At 40.6% G+C, this 20,731-nt stretch overlaps 1 protein-coding gene across 2 annotated transcripts in view; it reads left to right on the plus strand.

Annotated features, from left to right (window-relative positions):
- The window catches only part of mob2a (MOB kinase activator 2a), a 33,463-nt gene extending 14,321 nt beyond the window's left edge, over positions 1–19,142 (plus strand). The window contains exons 1-5 of one of the 2 annotated variants that reach the window (XM_037683425.1): positions 7,814–8,030; positions 13,687–13,847; positions 14,890–14,983; positions 17,889–18,013; positions 18,511–19,142. In XM_037683425.1, coding sequence (XP_037539353.1) covers positions 7,957–8,030; positions 13,687–13,847; positions 14,890–14,983; positions 17,889–18,013; positions 18,511–18,830 — 774 coding nt within the window. In that variant the 5' untranslated portion in view covers positions 7,814–7,956 and the 3' untranslated portion in view covers positions 18,831–19,142. Of the gene's footprint in view, positions 1–7,813; positions 8,031–13,686; positions 13,848–14,889; positions 14,984–17,888; positions 18,014–18,510 lie in introns of those variants that run through there. The other variant, XM_037683424.1, reaches the window with a different exon arrangement.
- The last annotated feature ends 1,589 nt before the right edge of the window (positions 19,143–20,731 follow it).

Raw genomic sequence — 20,731 nt, forward strand, 5'->3', positions numbered from 1 at the left:
CCTTTTGACCTCATTGGGCTTACTTTTTGTGCTTCTCTATAATCTTTTGTTTGACTAATATGTGTGTGCAAGGAGCAAGGGCAGGTCTTTGCATGTTGCCCATCCCCTTCAGGAATGCAGAGCAAAATAAAGATGCAGTGAAAGAGAAAGAGATCAAATGCCATGAAATACAAACTGAAAGAATATGCAATTTAAAAAAAAAAAAAGGAAAAAACGAGTGTGTCATCAACTTAAATATTAAAATCAAAAGTGCTAATTAAACAACAATACACAATTAAAGCACTGGCGCTTGATGCACCCTATGGCTAGGCATGAGCACTTTTTATAGACCGGCCATATAAGATTTTATTCTGCATAGAGGTTACCGGTATTTCTATTTTTTATTGATGATGGCAAATAAAATAGTTCTGCTGGGGTTTTTTTTAAGGGGGGGGGGGGGTGGGGTTAACTGAGTAACCTTACTTGGGACTGGTTCTTATGTTCTGTTCTGGTGGAAAGAGTTGTAGTCTCTGATGTATTCTTAGTTTTATTTTTCTGTACCATGCCAATCTAACCACGCTCTGTTATGAATAATTTAAGGGGATTGCACGGCAGAAAAGGTTACCAGGTTCAGTTTTCAGAGTGTCTCCTGGCCCTGTGAACCTTTTTCTGGCCTTATAGAAACCCATCAAGCTTTTTTTTGTGCCCAGATAAAGAACTCCTGTCTGCACTGTTTTTACTGGCTAAGACCTTATCCAAACACACTCCCTCAAGCAAAGAACTCAACACCAACAGGTCTTAAAGAGCAGCTGAGCTTGCACTGCCTCCCCCCCACCCCCTTCTCATTTTATTCTGAATTTATTATGGTTTGGCACCTGTGCTGTCAATCATTTTGATCACAGGTATTAGTGGCAGAGATTTACTCCTGCTGGCCATCTTCCAAAGTGCATCTGCCGTGATGGTGACTCATCTGCAGCTCTCCTAACATCGCTGTTTTTCTTTGTTTCTAATAAGTGGAATTTGTAGGCAGATTTTCAGACTCGACCTGTTGGGCCAGCTAATGGGGAGATGGATGGGTTCTAACTGACCTGTTTTTTCTACAACAGGTTGACAAAGTCATTTTTTTCTTTATTGCATATAGCTTAAGATTTTGATTTCAGTTTTATTATAGTTTAAGATTGCTATGGTACATTTTTTCTTAAATTCTTTAAAAAAAAAACCCCAGCATTTTAGCTTGTTTTTCTAACATTTCATTTAAGGAAAAAAATACTTCTTAACTGATGTGTTACCGTATTTTTCAACCTGTACGTCACAGTTTTTTTGCATAAATTGCATGCCCTGCAACTTATAGGCCCAAGTGACATATTTATGGATTTTTCCCATATTTATACACCAATTTTTGGCTGAGATATGACCGTTTTCATTCATTCTGACTGAAAATATCTAACACTACCATTTTCAACCACTAGATGACACTCGAGCAATTAGGCATGCCGTTGTATCATGTAATAGGTAAAAGTGGCTGTTAATGACACAATCAGCTTGGCATAGCCTGCCACCTTCGTCTGCCTGGAGCAACCGAATCAGCTTCATTTCGCTGCGCCGCCCCGGCAAAATGCAGCTGATTTGACCTTCAAAGTGCATTTATAAAGCAAAAGTTAAACTGAGACGCACCTTTACTATAATTTTGAGCAAACAAATTGTTTCTCTAAGTGTTAATCCTGTTAAATTATTGTTAAAGTCCCCCCGTGCCCACTTCCGCGACCGCCATATGGCAGCCCATCGATTTTTGGCACAACACCGGCCCAAATTTCCAGGTTGTCAGCGGTGACACGTAACAAATGCGACGCGTCAGCGGTGATGCTTAATAGATGTGACGTATATGGCGAAGCGACATATCTATGGATTTTTCCACTTTATTGGACAAATTTGGACTGATGCGACTTGTAGGGCGGAGCGACGTGTACAGCGGAAAATAAATTACATTTCTTTAAGAAAAATTCCCAAAGACCTTGTTTTCTTTCTTATCTGTTGATCTGATCACCTGCATCATGAAGGACCCCACCCACCCAGCACACACACTTTTTGCCCCACTCCCCTCAGGAAGGAGGTTAAGGAGCATTAAGTGTAGAACCACTAGACTGAGGAACAGCTTCTACCCTGAGGCTGTTAGACTCATGAATCTCTAACTAGAATAATCACTGTGAAAAACCATATCATGTTGCTGCTGATCTGTTTCAATGTTGATGTGTTCATGCGTGCACATCTGCTCACAGACTCATGTTCATGTTTGTGGTGATGTTCAATGTTTTATGTTATGAGTGCTTAGTGTATATTTAGTTGATGTTTTTCTTAGTTCATATCTTAGATGTTACTGTTTTTCTTATACATTTTATTGTTGGATGTAACTGGGACCCTGTGTACATAATTTCGCTCCACCACATGTACCACATGAGGTGCGAATGACAATAAAGAAACTCTGACTCTGACTCTGATCCGTTACAGCTACTGATGGCATGCTTTTTCAAAATCAGATTAAGGTTGAACACCTTCTACATCACACGAACTGTGATGTCAGTGTTTCAGCAGATTATTTCTTCTCCACCCCTTGTTGAGAGTGGCTTTTTTTCTCTTCAAATCCAGACATTTGGTTTCAGTACTGCCCGACTGTTGTGGATATTATGTTTTCTTTATTCTACATTTTACTTACTTACTTATTTAGTTAGTGTTTTATGGTTGATAATGTTGTACTTGTGCCTAACTTTGCCAAAGATTAATAGAATTAAAGCAACCTCCTTGTACTGAGAAGTGAAGCACTGTTTAGATTCATATATGTGAATTAGATTACAGTAAATGGTTTGAGGATTGTTGCTGATTTATGAATTTGCCAACCTGCTTTATGGTCATAGACTCCAAGTATCACGTTTGTAAAACGTATGTCTGATGCATTTTATTTTTCTTGCACAACACTTTTACCTCGTGGTTTTTATGTTTTGGTCGTTATTCAAAGTAGCCTCTTGTCATCCTGCTCGTGCTGGTGTGCAGTTTGCTCTTTGTTGTCATGCAAAACCTTGTCTGCTGCTCCAACAACGGAGACATAAAGCCACTTTACCACGACTGATGGAATACACCCATTTTTAATATGTAAATCAGGAGGCATCAGATCACAGAGAGCTGCTCAAGACATTTGTTTGAACCATTTGCTGGAAGATTTGTTTGTTTACCATGGATCAGTGAGTTGTATCTTTCATGTGATTATGATTTGTTGATTTGAGCTTTCACTTTTACTAGGCTGTGTTAGCACAAATGTGATGTGTGATTAACTGTTGAAGTGATATGACAATGTCTTGTTCTGACAAGGAAGTTCCACCTTGGAGACATTTTTAGTTTTGATACCTTGACATATTTAAATCTAATTTGTATTTCATTTATTTCTTAATACTCTGTTATACAATTCTAATAGACCCAGCCACCGTGCTTGAAATCAGCATTTTATAGCAATATCTGCAGATAAATGACACCATTTTTGTGTCTGGTGATGGACAGGAAGGTGACTATGATGTTAGAGCAGAGCAGAAATTGTTAACCTTTGTCTGCAAGACGAAGGAATGTGGCCGTTGGTTTCCTTCACGTCAGACATAACAGCAGGGCATGACGTGCTGCTCAATCAGCATCATCTCGCTTTCTCCACCTGCTCACGCAAAAGGACAAACAGCTGTGAAGGTGTGACTCCAAACTGCCTCTTTGAATTCAAGACCAGGCCAGTTCAGAATAAGTTGCCTCTGCTCTTTAACAAATTCAGTGATAGAGTTAACAGGGTAATTGTAGAGGCCAGACAACAAATTCCAGTGATCTTGGATGGATGATTTCTATTTTAAGTCACCGTGTGCATCCAATAGTTTGAGACAAATTAATGGAAAGTTCCCTGAGCATGAGGTTTCCATTACAGCTTCACACTTTTTACAAGAATCCTTGCAGTAGTTTAAACAGGAAAACAACACTGGCATTGAGCTCCAAACTTTCTTATACAATAATGCTATATATTTTTTTGACTTTGTTTGATACTGACAGTAAAATAGCATAATATATAAAATATAAAATTTTAAAATATATATTATAAAACCTGTTTTGAAACTGTTTTCTCATTAAACTGGAAATAGTCCACACCTACAGTATAAGGGCCTTTTTAATCTACTGTAGGTTATTTAATAATAATTCAATTCAGTTTATTTATATAGCACCAAGTCACATCAGAAGTCATCTCAGGGCACTGAACAGAAATATTCATATATAAAAATATGAATTTAACACTATTTATCTGAGGAGCAGACTGCTTTGAATGTAACGCCATCGCAGAACTCTCATCTTACACAGTTCAGCTTATATTTTTGGGGTTTTGTAGCAGTAACCACAACAAAACATTGTTTTATGTAGTTGTTTGGGTCTAGAACACAATTTGCAACACATCAGTTCACATCAAAGGGGTACTGACTGCAGTTGAAATTTATTAGTTTCACACAAAAACTTGTACAGTACTTCAGATTATGGTTTATTTTACCACTAGACAGTTTTATTTTCTACAGTCACACACACACAAGCAAATTGATGGGCAATGTGGAGGTCAGTGTCTTGCTCAATTACATTTGACAGGCAGACAGAATGGGCATCAAACTGCTGACCTTCCCACTGAGCCACACGTGCACCAAATGCTCTTTTAGTACAAATAAATTCTGACCAAAACTGTAACCTTTTGTTAGGAGGTATTTCCAAATCATCAATGCAAGTTAGTTAAATGATTTTAATTTTTCAGTGCTTTGAGTGCTTGTTTTCATTGACGATCAGAAAAATAGACTTCTGATAACTGATCTGTGTAATATAACAACCCCCCCCCCCCCTCCAGTCTGGTTATGGACTGTTGCATCTCCTCGCCTGTGCAGTCTCTTGTCTCTCATGCAGTCACTTATTAAGCTACTCTGCACAAACTCAGGTACACACATGGCGGCCCCTCTTCCTCATCTTTGCTTCCTCTTTGTACAGTTTTTTTTTCTTCTTCTTCTTCGTAGGCCTGATCAAAACGAGTGTTGCTATTATTACCAACATGGAAACAGTCAGTGCTCTCCGTCTTGGTACCACAGCAAGAACCACTGTTTGAGCTTCTGGAACAGCCATCTCCTCTCATCAAACTCCAATTCATTGGATGGAAAACTCGAGTACAAATAAAAATAAACTACACTTGTGAAACTGTAGAAATGTATATTTAATGATGTGCAAAGCAATACAAATTTTTTAATGGAACTTTAATATTGTATGTTGGCATTCCTACTTTTTCAATCTTTTTAACTTAATTATTGCACATTTTCAAAGTTTATATGTATTTTTTGCAACATTCTCTTATCTATTGTATTTTTTTTTTTTATTGTTTTTTGTATTATTTGACTGCTATTTGTACATCCTTCTCAGCATTACAATTTACCCATTCAAGTAATAAAGACTGTCTTTTGGAGTATGTCATCAAAATAATGTAAAAGATACCAACAGAAACTGCACTGGTTGCTAGCTGTGTTAGCACTCAGTAAAATAGCTTACTACATTTATTGTCAGGGCTTTTTTTCTGATGATTTGACTAAACTAGTGACCTGGAATTACTAGCTGCTGCTCTTTGTCTCAGCCACCAGCATCACACTTCAGTATACAGTCATTTGTACATTTGTGTCATTTTTACCATTATCAGCTGCAACCGCGACACACACCGCTTTCTTCCTGTGAAGGATCTAATACAGATGAGAATTTATTATCACTTGAATGTAAAATGGAAACTAAGCAAAAAAAAATCTGTTTAAGGAAATAAAGAAGACGTGAAAGAAGGAAACGTTGCAGAAAAAAATATACAAAATTATTTTCCAAAACTAAAGTTACTGTTTTTAAATGCATTGTAAAACTAGACAAAAAAGGAACTAAAAATAGAAAAATGGAGAAATAAAGGCGTTTACAGCTGCAGCAGTTTCAGTTCTCTGTGTGTAAATTTTGTGCAACATGAGAAAACGGTCAAGTCGTGTTGGATCGAACCCTCATTCTGTTAAAATCTTCCAGGTTGTCTCTGATTCACATATGGTTCTAAAAATACATGAGCTTTGCCTTGCAGGGTCCAACACATTGATTACACGCACCTTTGTTGAACCCACGCCTCTTCATACACAAATTGAACCTTCATAAATACACATGGTGTGTAGTCTTCCCATGCACAATCATCACTATCTTTGTCTCATGTAACCACTTGCCCTAAGATACAAGAATAGCCAAATTGTTTTGCAGATTGCACACATTAGTGCATTTCTGAGTTGTTTTTTAAAGACTGGTACCTGCAGCATCTGTAGCCGTAACAATTGGCTCCGCCAGACAATGCGAAAGGCGTAAAAAAAAAACCACGTTAAAACGACGTGTGAATGTATAAGCTGAGCGACAGAATAGAAAATAGGCAGGTTGTCTGCTGTGAGGCAATAATTAAAGGGGAGAAGAGCGAGGGAATGATAGCTTGGCGACAGTAGCTGCAATCATCTCATGAGTAGAAGTCCATTTTTATAACCTTTTGTTCACTTAATGCTCAAGTCTCGGAGTCTGTCTGTTTGTTGGCACTTTAATTAGAATGAATATATTTACTGGTGTGTCAAATAAAATAAAAAACTTATAAGTTATTGCCCTTAAACAATTTCCCTCAAACAATGCCTTGCCCTGCAGGAATACAAAAGAACATGTTCATACACATCAGCTTTGAGCTCCTGAACAGGCTTTGTTTGATTCCCTCACTGGTTCATCTAGCTTTGGCAGACATGTTTAAGCACGCTTACCCGCTCTCATAACTGGACTTCAGGTACGTTTCAACATCAAAAGGAGGAATGTCGACTCACAGTCCCCAGTGCGTACACTACAATGGCACTACTAAAAAAAGCAAGTTGACGACGATTCAAACTTTGTAATGACATTCACACCCCATCACACTCGGGGAATCTGCTGGGAATGACAGCTACAACCACACTAAATTTTAGCTCGACATCCACAAAATTGAAAGGAGTATAGCTGTTGTTGTGTTTGCTAGTATAAATTAACTGTGGTGGCTATTTTGAATTAGATTAACTCCAAAACTGATCAGTTGTTGATGCAAATCCAATTAATGATCAATGATGGTTTCCTACAAGTTTCATTATGCTGGTAATCAGTTCAGTGCTTCATCATGTTTTGCTAACAGTCAGGCAGAATTGAATGCATTATTTAGTTGGGATGAATTAAGTAAGTGCTCTTGTATGTTCCCATACAATGGCAAAATTGGTTCTCTACATTTAGCCAATCACACCTGGGATACACCCAGATGGAGCGGTGGGCAGCTATGTACCTACAGCACCTTAGGTACTATTTATAAGACTGGGTTTACTGCAGCTCCTCAAACTGAAGAAGTATTTTGGATAAAAGACAAAACAGAGGACCTGATTTACTGTACGGTTAGATAAAGTTTTGTCTACTTATTTATTTCCTGCAAGTTTGACTTGTTATAAAAGGCTGTGTAAACTTGTTCTTATTACAACATGCATATTCAAGGTTCTTTATTTGTCATATATAACGTATAGCTTAATTTTAGCCGGCATTTATTATCTGACCACCACCTGTTGCTACAGGGTTAGGACATCTCAGAGAAAACCACGTCCTCATGAGCAGACTGTTACGTCATTAAGTAGCCCACCCACTCGGTTCATTCTCGCGCTCTGATTGGACAGAAGTAGCGTAGGGGGCGGGGTTTTCTGTAAAACTTTTCCTCACAAAGTTTTCTCCTGCTCTGGATCAGAAGTGTCGACTCGCGGAAGCGTGGTGTGTTGTCGCGCGAACCTAACCGCGAGCGAACTGAATGAGACGCATTCTGGCATATTTTTCTCACGTTTGAAGCTATGGTTCGGAGACTGTTCCTCCTTTTCAAGAAATAAGAAGGATATGCACCCACAAAAAAACCCTAAAGGCGCATTAAGCTGCAAAATGGTGCTCCAAGCAGTCGGAAAAGTGCTAAGGTAAAACATTGTTTCTCAACATTTCTCAAAGCATTTTCTTTCTCACATCCACGCCGCTTTGTTGTTGAAGCGCAAAGTTTTTATGTTCCGTCCTCCCGCTAATGTCCAAACGAAGTGAGTCGTGTCTCGTGTTTTTGTAAACGTGTCTCGGTCCCGAAACAGCAAAGAGATGGTCGCGTCTGCTGCTGTAATTACACATGTACTGGTTCTGGTGATGATGGGGACGTGTTCCCTGAGAGGCTCATTCCTTCTAGCAAGACCCAACAAGACTGAGAGACGCGACACTGTCTCCTTATGGAGTCCTATTAATCATTTAGGTAGTCTGTAACAGTTTAACAAGGAACTACTTGGAGAAAGGAACAAATAAACAGATATGTGGGGTTTCAGGAACTAGATGGATCCAACATTGAGCTAATCTTTCTGAATGAACACACTCTGGCGTGTATTTCAAGTGTTTTTGCTCCCATCTTATCTAAGGAGCATAAAATGAATAAGTGACTCAGAAGAATTGGTTCAAAGTGTTTTATTCGTGGAGAGCAGCACACCTGAGCCCTGCTAACCATTGTACATTTGTGAATTTATTCACACAGGTGCCATGTTTGAGTGTATTCTTGCAGTAGGGGGGTTGGACTGTCTTGTTAAGGCTGTAATGGTGTCTCTTACCTTTCAAGTCAGGTGTGTTTTTCAATCAGTAGTCCCACAGGGCACATGCCTAAAACCTGTTGTTTTGTGACACAGAGGGTGTGTTTTGGTGTTGAGTATATCCATAGTTTCAGGATCTCCGAACAGTGTGTAAGCAGACACTAGTGAGCAGAACTGAATGTGTTATGTCTATGCTGTCATGTCTGTTACAAAACCAGTAACAGGTAAAGACAAGTTTAGACACTCCTTTTTTATTAGGAAGGTTACGCCCATTTTAAAGAAATAATCTAATCACAGAGTGACTGAGAGAGACAAAGCAGTTTAAACAAGTTTGGATGGAGAAATTATAAACTCAACAGAGTTCATGAGAAGGGGGAGCCGTTCTGTTTTTAATGTTTGTTTCCTCCATTGAATAGACCAAGATCAGTCACTTCAGGTATTTAATCCTGGCTGCTCACACTGGATAAGCTACTTAATTAGTGTGAGGACAATAACAGTACTCCTTATGACCAATATATTTTCTCAGTTCTTTTGTCAGATCATCGTCACGATGCTTGCACCTCAAACTGCTGCATTTCTAAATGGCAGCTTCATACAGTTGTGTCCCAGACCAATCGCTGCGTGCATGTGTATGGTGATGTTGATGAGGCTCCATTATAATGCTGTTAATGGAGTCTGCATTACACTGTAGTGGCCAGTAAAAGGGATTTAGCTCAAGATTTCAAGTTGAAGATGAGGCAGCCAAAATGGTGCTATAAAAAGTTAATGGTTGAATGGCCAGTTTTGTGTTTGTGTGTGTGCATATTTTAAGTTTGCACCTTGACTACAATTCTCATTCGGGTTTTGCTCCCAGTGATGTTGCTGATTAATTTATATTGGCTGTTTATTTTTAATATGTTTAAAACTACAACAAATGTTTAAAAAATTACCTATAGCGAAGTGATGCTGTGGAGTTGAGCAACACAAGGCTGAATGCTTACTTTGTCCACAGCCTTCTCTTTATAGCCCTTATAATGGCTGCTGTGGTTTTGCTTCAGACTTCCTGCTTTTCCTCTGTTTGTGGTTTTTAGGAGAAGAGGGCGTTTAGCTTTGGACCCTTAAATAGACCAGCAGGTTCAGGGACAGCGTAGTTTTCTGAAATTATCCAGTTTATTAAATCTGTTCTGCCGTTATCTTCAAATGTCCAGTATAATTTTCTTCAACCATGGCTTTTTTTTAATTATTAATACTAATCACAAAATTAATTGACAGGGTGGGAAATGTCTTGCATTTGATTGACGTCTCTGTTGAGCGTTTGACAGTCACATCAATCAGAGGTGTTAAATTTCTAATTTTATTTCACCTAAATAGTTTGTTTTTAAAAGATAAAAATGTAGTCTGAGCACATCTTTTCAATCTCTACATAAAGCAGCTGTCTGGGAGAAAATGGTAGTGTTTATTAGCGTTGCTTTTGCTTTTCCTTTGCAGATTTTAAGGACTGCATCCATATGCCAATTGTTATACTCCCCTTTGCAATTCAAGCAATGCAATTTAGGAAACAGTTGTGCAATATCTGGCTTGGCAGGAGCCCCGGGGCTTCAGGGTAAAATCATTACATGGGGGTTGTTAAACAGGTGTTGTTCTTGATGCAAGAACCCGTTAAAAAACAATTTTAATGCATGAATGTCGGTGTCTATGACTCCCCATGATTTGGTGCAGAGGTGATGGTGAACTATGGAAAAGTCAGCATGGTCTGAGCATTTCCCTCCTGAACTGCTGATGTTCAAGCACGAGGGGAAGGAAAAGAGAGCTATTTAGCAGCAAATTGTAGTACTTTGGAGAACACATTTAAGCTAATTATTCAGCATAACTTTGTAACATTGGACCCCTGTGGATCCAGGATTAATTGGAACCAGGTTCTGGAAATGAGACTAGATTGTGGCATACCTGCCAGAGGGCTGCTCCTCTTTAGACACGGCTCATTTTAGAACCATGTGCACTTATTTGGCACGTAAGTCGACTAATATTTGCACCAAGCTGAGTTGTATGTTTGTTCAAGCACATGTGCATCCACCACTATTCAAACAGCCTCCCAAACCAGACAGAACTCGCTTCTTCTGGGTTGTTCTCGTGGGGTCTGGTGGGATCAGGGTTGTGACGCAGCTGTCAGGACCAGCTGGGTCGGTCATGAAAAGTGAAAGAGGACTAAAGCCAGTGTCTTTGTGTATAAGTCACAGGTGTGTGTGATTACTGTGTGTGCAAGGGAGAAAGTAGTAAATGAACATGGTTTGATGGTTGGGGGAGGTGGTGTTTCTGCCAACAGTGAAAGGCTACAAGTGGTAAATACAAAGAGTTGAACAGCTGTCAAGTCAGTCACTGCAGCTCCACTGCTCTGACCTCCCTGTCAACCGACAGTACAAACCTAATTTCTTTGTTTTTATTACAGATGAGCACTAATAATTTGCCCTTTTGTGCTTATCGTCCTCCATTTGAAATCTTAAGTACCAGTATTTTTTCTAACTAATTGTCATAGACTCGTTCTTGGTGGTTCCTGGCTGTGGCTCTCCCTTCTGTCTAGAAACGTGCCCAGCTCCTCCATTTCTGCCTTCTGGCCTGCCCTGATCTGCCCCATGTTTTTGGTGAGAAGGAAGACTGCTGCCTTTTATGGGAAAGGCTTTCGATAGAACAACTGTACCAAGACCAGACCAGACGAACCTGTGGGTGCATGTGTTGGAGAAAGGAGAATGTATATACATGCATAGATAAGTGTGGGCATACAAGAAGTTCTTCATTTCAAGATAAACTAACTAGCTGCAGACTTTCACTGCTTTTTACCATGCAGATGTTCCCTGGAAGTTGAGGCATCTGTACAGAACATTATGAAGGGATAGGAAGTGGCTCAGTGAAATAATGTTTTCAAAGGGATTCATTATAAATGTCGGCTAGCTTTTCCAAGAGGCTTAGCTAGGTCTTAAAGTTGTGAGAACCGACGATATCTGTAGATGGAAGCTCTGTCCTTTGTGTGGCTTTTTCACATTAATCACACTAATCATCTGTCTGTATGCGTATGAGCTGGCTGTTTTTCTGTTTTGTTTTTTGTTATAGGATATTGAGATATGGAAATATTTCAAACGAGCACTTAATAGATCATCAAAATATAACTAGTACTTGATGTTTGGTCAGAATATTAACAGTAAGATGAACGGAGAGGGTGAAAATGCGACTCCAAATGGCTGAATCTTTTTTCCTGGACAATGGGATGTTTGCACTGATGAGCCAGCAGTCACAAATAAGAGAGAACTGAAAGGATTTGTAGGCAACTCAAGTCAAGATGTAAAAAAAAAATAGAGGAGCCCACAAAAGAAAGGGGTGAAGCCAAAAATGGACAGTCATTAGCCTGCAGCGTTATCTGTTGTCTTTGGATTTTAAATGAAGCTACGACGAGCTCAGCGGCAGCGTGACTGGAAGAGCAGAGTAGCTTAAATCGTTACACAATAAATGAGAACCTGAAAGAAGTTTTGAAGGTTTGTGACTGTGCTAGTGTGGGTGGTTTATTGAATAATGTTCTTGCAGAAATCCAAAAAACAAAGTTCACTCGGGTATTTCATGTGACAGATAAATTAGACTGATGAGAGATCTTAGATGTTAACCAAGCTAAAAGCTGCAGGCTCTGTATGTGTCCACATGTTGACATGCCTTCCCTTGTTTGCTGAGGTGAGAATCATGGCGACGCTTCCCGGAGCCTGGAATTGAAATTACACAGACCTTTTGGACACTGTTCCCTGTCCAAAAAGTCTTGTGCCTCGCAGTGCTGTCATGTTTTGAAAGTGTTTATTAGTTCCCATGGTTATCAGTTGGGCCTGAGTCAATCAAATCCCCCTCTCCATTCCTTTCTCCCTGCTGTTCTTTCCCTCCCTTTCATTTTCTCAAAGTTTCAATGTCTCAAATGTATAATCCTCATGTAACCCAACACGAATATTTTCACACACCAAACCACCCAAATGCTCATTTTCTGCGTTTGAGTTTTATTTGCAGTCGAGCCCACATGAAAAATATGACGAGATTTGGCTCCTGCTTTAAAATAGTGCATGTTATCCCTTCACTGTTGTGCTCTTAGAGCAGTCCCTCTTGGTCCAGGAGCCAGATATGATGTTGTTCTGTAAATGGAGTTGGACCTGAGAGAGCAAATTGGGAGGAAAAATATGGGAAGTGAAAGCCATGAGGACATTGCTGCATTTTAACCGAGGGTGTGGGAAGCACAAGGATGAGAACAAGAGATGGAGTTGATGACTGTGGTGAGGCCGGAAATGAAGGTCAACAGAAGCACAATAAATTCAGGAAGCAAAACCAAACTCCCTTGTCCTCAAACAAACCCCACGCCACAGTGAAATCGCATGAAGATGTAGGGAGTACTGGGAGCAGGAACAGGGCCTTTAATCAGTGAGAAAAGGTTTCAACTGAATACTAATCAAGCAGGATCGGTTGCACTGGTCTGTATTTGGTGTCCGGCCTGTCAACCTTTGACCCAAGAACTCACTGCTGCCATAGAATCGGACGTAAAACAGGAGGTGGGGGAGGAGAGGTTATAGCACCCTGGAAGTGAAGGAATGGTGTGATATGACATCCCTGCGCTAAAACTAGCGCTGGAAGTGCACAGTGGCGTGGACAGGCGTCTGTGTGGGAGCTATATCCCTCATGTAAGGTCAACTATCGGCATTGAAGATCAGACACTGAGGAGTCTTTGTGTGGTCTGTTAGAGATGCTGTGATTCCAGTGCAGAAGTCGCATGTGAACTCAAAGCAGTTTTGATTCAGTTTGCCTCGCTCTATAAATCTATGGATCAGGCTGCTCTTACAGTCTGAAAGAAAAACGAACCTGTAGAACAACTTGAATTTCTGAAACGGTCTTCAAAACGGCATGATTTGAAGCCTTTAGTGCCGTTACGAGATTTGCTTATGCGTCAAGGTTGCATCATTCTTTTAGCCCCAACACTTTTTCAGCTTTCTGACCTGTTCCGATTTCTCTTGTCTTGTAGGAAGTCAAAGACGAAGCCAAATGGAAAGAAGCCACCGCCAGAAGAGAAGAAGCTGTACTTGGATCCAGAGTTCACGAAAATCCGTGTGGTGGATTTTGACCTGAAGGAGCTGGTGGTGCTGCCCAGAGAGATAGACCTCAATGAATGGCTAGCTAGCAACAGTGAGTGACTGAAATATTTAATTTTAATGATCTAAATGTTAAAGCAGAAACCTAAAGGGTTCAGCAGATAAGTGGGGTGTTTTATGAAGCAAAAAGAAACCGCAACTGTAATTACTAAATCTGCAAGAGTAATTTAACACTGTCATTTTCTAAATGAGATGTGTGAGTAATTCTTTATTTAAATTAAACTACTCCTTTAGGCAGTGCATGTGTCCCAGCATGAACACTTTTCTGCAGAGACTAGGAAGAGTTTTTCCAAATCTGCATGCACTTGTCATCTGAAGATGTTCCAGCAGTGTGAGGAATCCAAACCCTTAACACGATCCAGACCCCGAGACCGTTTCTGTAACGCCACACGAGGCTCCTTTCAAACATTTTAGTTTCCTGCCACTCGCTGTGCAGAGACTGAGATTATGATCATCATGTCTCAGCTCACAACTCTCACAAGGGTTGAATAATCTCACAAGAGGTGCCATTTTGCACATTTTTTTATTTATTTTTGCAGGTTATTTTGGCAAAAACAGCCTGGTGCTTGCAGGAGAAACAAGGAAAATAGATTTTATTGTGTTTTGATTAGGAAGAGTTATTATTTTGTTGGTGCTTTTAGATAATGGTGCTGTACAATGTCCTTTGCTGGGAAAATATTAATTGTATATGTTTCTATTGTAGTTGTAAACTTTACATAAACTGTTTGGTCCGTAAAAGAATGTGACCCTGCCAGAAACATGAGAAACACATATTTTAGATTGTTCCAACACCATATTGCTCAGACCACTCATTGTTTTTCTGTTTGTAGTGAAGCACATTATGAAGCTTTGCTTTCCTCACCGTTTAAATATTTCCTTCCGTTTTAAGTGACAACTTGAAAACCTCTTATTCTTCAGAACAATTGGGGCACTTTTAAAATGTGACAAGGAATGCCATTTTTGTGTTGAGGCAGAGTTGATTCACACCGATGTGACATGAAAGTGTTTTGCCGCCTTCAGCAGAGGCCATGCGACAGATATCCGGTTACGATTTGTGCATCTTGTCTCTTTCACAGCAACAACGTTCTTCAATCTTATCAACCTGCAGTACAGCACCATTTCAGAGTTCTGCACTGGGGAAACCTGTCAGGCCATGACAGCCTGGAACACGTAAGTCATCTTCCACATTTGTGGTTTACTCATAGCTCACCAACAGAACACAGTCCAGCCAGGATTGTACACGTATGTAAATTCAGTGCAGCTGTTTGCTCCTCATTCTGTACTGACTTAATATTCACTGAACAGCCTTTAGCAGTCTCTATACGCAACAAATTGATCCATCACACTCAAACATCGGACCTTTTGGGCTTCAGATTTTCTTGTAATCTTATTCTCAAACACATAAGAACACGTTATCAAATATTTGGACAAGTTTCTCAAAAAGAAAGCCAATCCAGTGTGTGTGTGTGTGTGTGTGTGTGGTTTCCATGCTTTTATGAATTCTCCTGATTCTTCATACTCAAACATCACAACAAACTTCACTGAAGATTGGATGTGACCGTGTCACGTTTAACCCTGAATACTTGTTCCAATGATTAAAATCAAGCTAACGAGTCACTAACAACTACTGACTGTTAAGCAAAACATGTTTGTGTATTTATGGTGTGTTACCAGTGGGGAGGTGCCTAACTGTAAGTATTTATCCAACGAGTTTGCCCAGTCCGGGTGTGGTGCCGTCAGTGTTTGTGAGCTCTTGTTTGTAAAGAGAAGCCTTGATTCCATCAATGGTAAAACTTGATTAGCCACCCCGTACAATATAGAACTGGATGTAATGTAATAAAGTCTAAAACTCACCCACATGACAACTTTTTGAAAAGGCATGGGATGACATTTCAGCTGCAACATAACTTTGCTGTCAGAAAGATGCCAACAAGTTGGCGTCTGTCAGCAGTGGATTTTTCCACAGCTGTCACCTGAAGCTGCTGTTGGTGACAAACGCCCTAAGAGGAGTGGAAGAAACAAACGTGCTTTGCCTGCGTATGTAAGCACAGCAGCCAGCGGAGCACATGACCTGTTTACAAGAGAGGAAAGCAGAGTTGAACCAATGTCCAAAAGACTTTTGTCTCACAAATCCTCTGCAGATTAAATTGTTCATGTTGCAACGTGAGGCTCCCATTTATGGCCGAACCTTCATCCACCGCCTGCTGTGCTGCACCTCGCCCTTTCCTGCTCGAGCAGGACCTGGCTCCCCTCTCCACCTCCCCTCTGCGGTGCAGACTGACGGCAGCGTCAGTGCCCCAGCCCACGGGCAAAAACGCAGCACTATTTTTGGAAGAAAATGTTTCCATGAGCTCTGTGGGAACCAAACCATTTAGAAGCTCTTTGACTCATTTTTAAGTGCGTGGGTGGATACATGTTCTTGCTGTGTTCTTTATCGCTCACCGGAGAAGAACGGGGTGGTTTTGCCCTTGTCTGTGTGTGTGTGTGTTAACAGAATCTCAAGAACGAGGGCACAGATTTTCATGAAACTTTCAGAAAAGTAATCACTTTTTTGTTACCTTTTGGAGTTATTCCAACTTAAGATGAATAAAAGTTTCTTTATTGTCATTTGCATCACATGTGGTACATGCTGTGGAACGAAATTGTGTACTCAAGGTCCCAGTTACACCCAAAAATAGCAAAAATATAAAGTATAAAAAAGAAACATTGTAAGGATCTAAGATATGCACACAACAATAATGTAAAATAATACGGTGTATTAAACAGCAGCCTGAACATGAGTCTGTTGTGAGCAGATGGGTATGAATACAGCAGCTTAAAAGCAAGAAATCAGCAGCATGGATAATCAGCAGCACATACTACTACCCAACTACCACATTTAATCAACATTAGCCAACACAAAAATAACTAACAGATTACAAATACTGAGCTAAAGCATGGCGTGGTACTAGCTTGGAGTAATTCCCAACACGTACTTACCACTACACATTGAGCTTAAAACTTTAACATTAAATTTTAATCTACACTATCTTTAGCAAATATTATGAACCGCTACACAGATTTTAATAAAACTAGCAAAAGTCTTGAGATAACAAGCGAGCGGCGATTGATTGATGCACTTCTTCCCTTTAATTGCCGTCACATTTTTATAGCTATATATAGATAAGAATTTTATTTTAACAAATATGACATGGTCATATTTAGATCTTCAGTTTTAGGTCTGTATTCAGGTTTTTTTCTGTGTTTCTGGTGCTGTGTGTTATGAGAGCTGTGGTCAGCAGGAACTCCTCCTGGGTCAAGTATGTGGACACTTGACATTCTTCAGAATTTATAGCCCCTCCCCCACCAACTCCCAGATGTGTAGTGTCATAGCTGCACCTGCTTCCCCTTTTATCAGCCTGTTAAACAAGTCTGAGATCGTATCTGGTTGTTTTTACTGGTCTCCTTTCAGTCTCTGATTCATCGTGAGTTTGCTATAAACCCGCCTGCTGCTCATTCATCCATCCCTCCATCCTTCTTCTGGCTTACCTGCGAGCTTGATGAGCTCACAGCTGCCAACCCTGACTGATCTCTAGCTAACCGTTCATTCACGGAGTTCACTTGATTCTCCAGTTGTCTGGGTCAGCCCATAATGAAATGTTTGAGCGGCACCAGGACCAGCCTCGGAGACGGAGGAGGCATCCGTGTCCTTACATCAGCAAGGAACTCTGTTCAGTCCAGAAATTAAATGTTCAGGAGACGCTGCAGATGAAATAAAGAACTGGTTTGCACATTTATTTACACAGATTGCTAAATCTGTGAACTGATTCATTCAAAACGTCGCTCAGGGGTTTTCCTGAATGACGAAACGCAGCAGATGATGTTTCACAGGTTAATTATGTTTAGTCTGTCACTAATCTGTTGTTAATCTTCCTGCCTAGTCTTCACTCCAGGAAACATACTTGTTTTTGTCTGAGCTCACACAAATATTCTTTTCCATGTTCATTCAGAGGCACAGTTTTGTAACCGACTTATTTTGAAAATTGTATGAGACAAGAACGACTGGCATAACTCTGGTTTCTTGCTCTTCTTCCAGAATATACTACTGGTATGATGAGAGGGGGAAGAAGACGAAGTGCACCGCTCCGCAGTATGTCGACTTCGTAATGAGTCTTTGTCAGAAACTGGTCACGGATGAGGAAATCTTTCCTACGAAATATGGTGAGTGGAGCTCTACAGGGCCCCTAAAATGTTATAGTGAGCCAACTGATGCCCCCTGCTGTTTCAGGTGTAGAAATATGACTACGGTGTAAAACAGTTGATCCAATGTTGACACTTTGTGAAGAAATAAGTGATTAGTAATAGATGTGATGTCAGAGGGAGTTTTGGACTTGTTGTGTGGCGACATTTTTAAGTCTGTATCAACAATTTTCTTATCTTGTGTAAAGACTATTTCAGGAACAGAGTTGCAAAGAGAACACAAATCTCTGTAATTTAGAAACGTCTGAAAAATGAAAACCATTTCCAATTGTCTAAGAAATGTTTGAACCTGTATTTAAAAGTTGAACATTTTATTTCCTAACAATGAGGCCGGTTTGGATTGTTCACAGATCGAGTTAATGAACCGTCTTTACACTTGATCTTAATTTTTCCTCCCTCGTGATTCTTGGTCATAAACCAGTTTTTCCCGTCTTTTGTTTGTCCTCGTCTCCCTTCAGGCAAAGAGTTTCCCAACTCGTTCGAGTCCTTGGTAAAGAAGATCTGCCGGTATCTGTTCCACGTGCTGGCTCACCTCTACTGGGCGCACTTTAAGGAGACGGTGGCTCTGGACCTGCAGGGCCACCTGAACACTCTGTATGCACATTTCATCGTTTTCGTGAGGGAATTCAATCTGATCGACCCTAAGGAGACCTGCATCATGGACGACTTGTCCGAAATCCTCTGCAACCCCGCCCCGCTGCCCGCGCCCACCCCCGCCTCCTCCACCCCGGCCTCAGCACCCTCCCCTTCTTCACAAAACCACGTGACTGAGAGATGAACAGGGGTGGTGATGAGACGGCAGCCCCGGGGGCGATCGAAGATAAGAGAGGAGAGAAGGACAAACAGCCTGGCCCCCCTTCCATGGTGCAAGCAGGACTTAAGAGACCTTCCCTTATATTTCGCTACATCAACCAGCTAGAAGGTAGATGGGGAAGAGTTTTCTGTGGGTTTGGGGTTGGCAGGGAGGGGTTTGTCACGCCAGCAGGAATTGGCGTGAGTGTTCCTCCCAGAGACAAACCCCTCCCATCTTCTCTGCAATTTAAACTAGGAACAAGATGTTTTGTTTATTTTTTGGTTTTATTTTGTTTTTGTTGGAAATTTTATTCAGTTTATTTTTTGTTGTTTGAGGTGGGGGGAGGGGTGCAGTGTATCTGTCCACCTTCATCTACCTAATATAGAGCGCAGGAAAAAAAAAGTGGGGGGGGGGCTCTGCTTTGCTTCGACCTGCTATTGTACAGTGGCGTTGATGTGTAGAGAAGAGGCATCGTTGCTTACCCGCAGGCTCGTCCCCTCCTCCAGCAGCGGGAGGCCGCCTGCAGGCGTCTGGCTGCAACGCTGGCCCGTTTGGAGCCACGTTACCGCCTGAGAGGCCAACACTTAGCCAATCACTGTTTGAGTTCTCTATGTGGGGGGGTGATTAAAGCGCTTCCTGCTCAGGACCCGAGAGAGTAGTCACTGCTGCCAGAGAGGAGTTCCTCTCATTTTCATTCTCTGTTCCGTGTTCACCAGACTGACAAATGCTGACGTTTAACCGCACTATAATTATGTAATCGCCTAACAAACAATTCCCACAGCCCGCCTGTAGAGGGCAGCAAACACGCGGTGGATGCAACAGGAAACGGAGACAAAAAGAAAAAGATTGTACGCTAGATATTTAATCTTATCAGAGAGTGGATACTTTGAGACGGACTGGTGCGCATTTAAGTAGCTGTGTGCTTATGTTAAGCACAGCAGCAGCCCCTTTAACCACCACCTCCCACCCCAGCAGCACAGAAGGACAAAGACATGAAGTCATGTCTGCAGGCCCAGAGAGATGAAGATGGAGAACCGATAGGAAGGGTGGGGAAAACTGGTGCTCTGCTGTATAACAGTCACCTGTACTTCCTATTCAAAACAAACAAACAAAAAAAAACATAGCTTTTATTTTTTACCAGTTGCTTTCATTTTTTTTTTTAAGTTTATCAGAGGAAAGTTAGTTTGGAAGAGAATATTGTCACATGTATAGAAAATGCACAGTCTGCTTGGACTTTACTGTACAAAGAATCACAAGTGGGTTCTGTCAGATATAGCCTCTGTTTAGAGGAGGGTTGAATTTATAATTCTCCTTTTTTATTTATTTCAACTTCTTTTGCAGGGTTCCTCAGTTCTGACTCGTTTTTATGTATTTTAATTATAACTAAGTTAAAAGCAATTTAATATTTTAAGCTCTGCGGATTATAATCTAATAAAAGAGAGAAATGCCACCTTGTCTGTGAGTTTTATTACAACCATATCTTCAGTGTGCTGCTGTAAAAACTATACATTTGTAAAGAACTCAAGCTACTTAAAACAACTCATGACGGGGGGGGGGGGGGGGGGGTGTTAAGTGTCTTATTGCAGATTTATTATCATTTGTACAGACATGCATAAATTCACCAAGTGAAGCACATTTTGTTCCCTCTTATGCTGTCAGAGATTAAACATTTTGTTTTCAAAATGTGTTATTGTGTCAAATACTATGCCAGCTTTGAACATGGCATAATATAGGCATATTATTTGTAAGGTCTGACCATAGCTAAAATAATTTCAGTCTAATGGGTGATGTGCATTTCTTCAGGAAATGCTGGATCCCACATTGTTTGAATAAAAATTTAAAAAAAGAATTTTCTAATTGTTCATTTTGTCAGCAAATTTCATGTC

This window comes from Nematolebias whitei, chromosome 10 (assembly GCF_014905685.2).
Source record: "Nematolebias whitei isolate Nwh7 chromosome 10, NemWhi1, whole genome shotgun sequence".
NCBI lineage: Eukaryota > Metazoa > Chordata > Actinopteri > Cyprinodontiformes > Rivulidae > Nematolebias > Nematolebias whitei.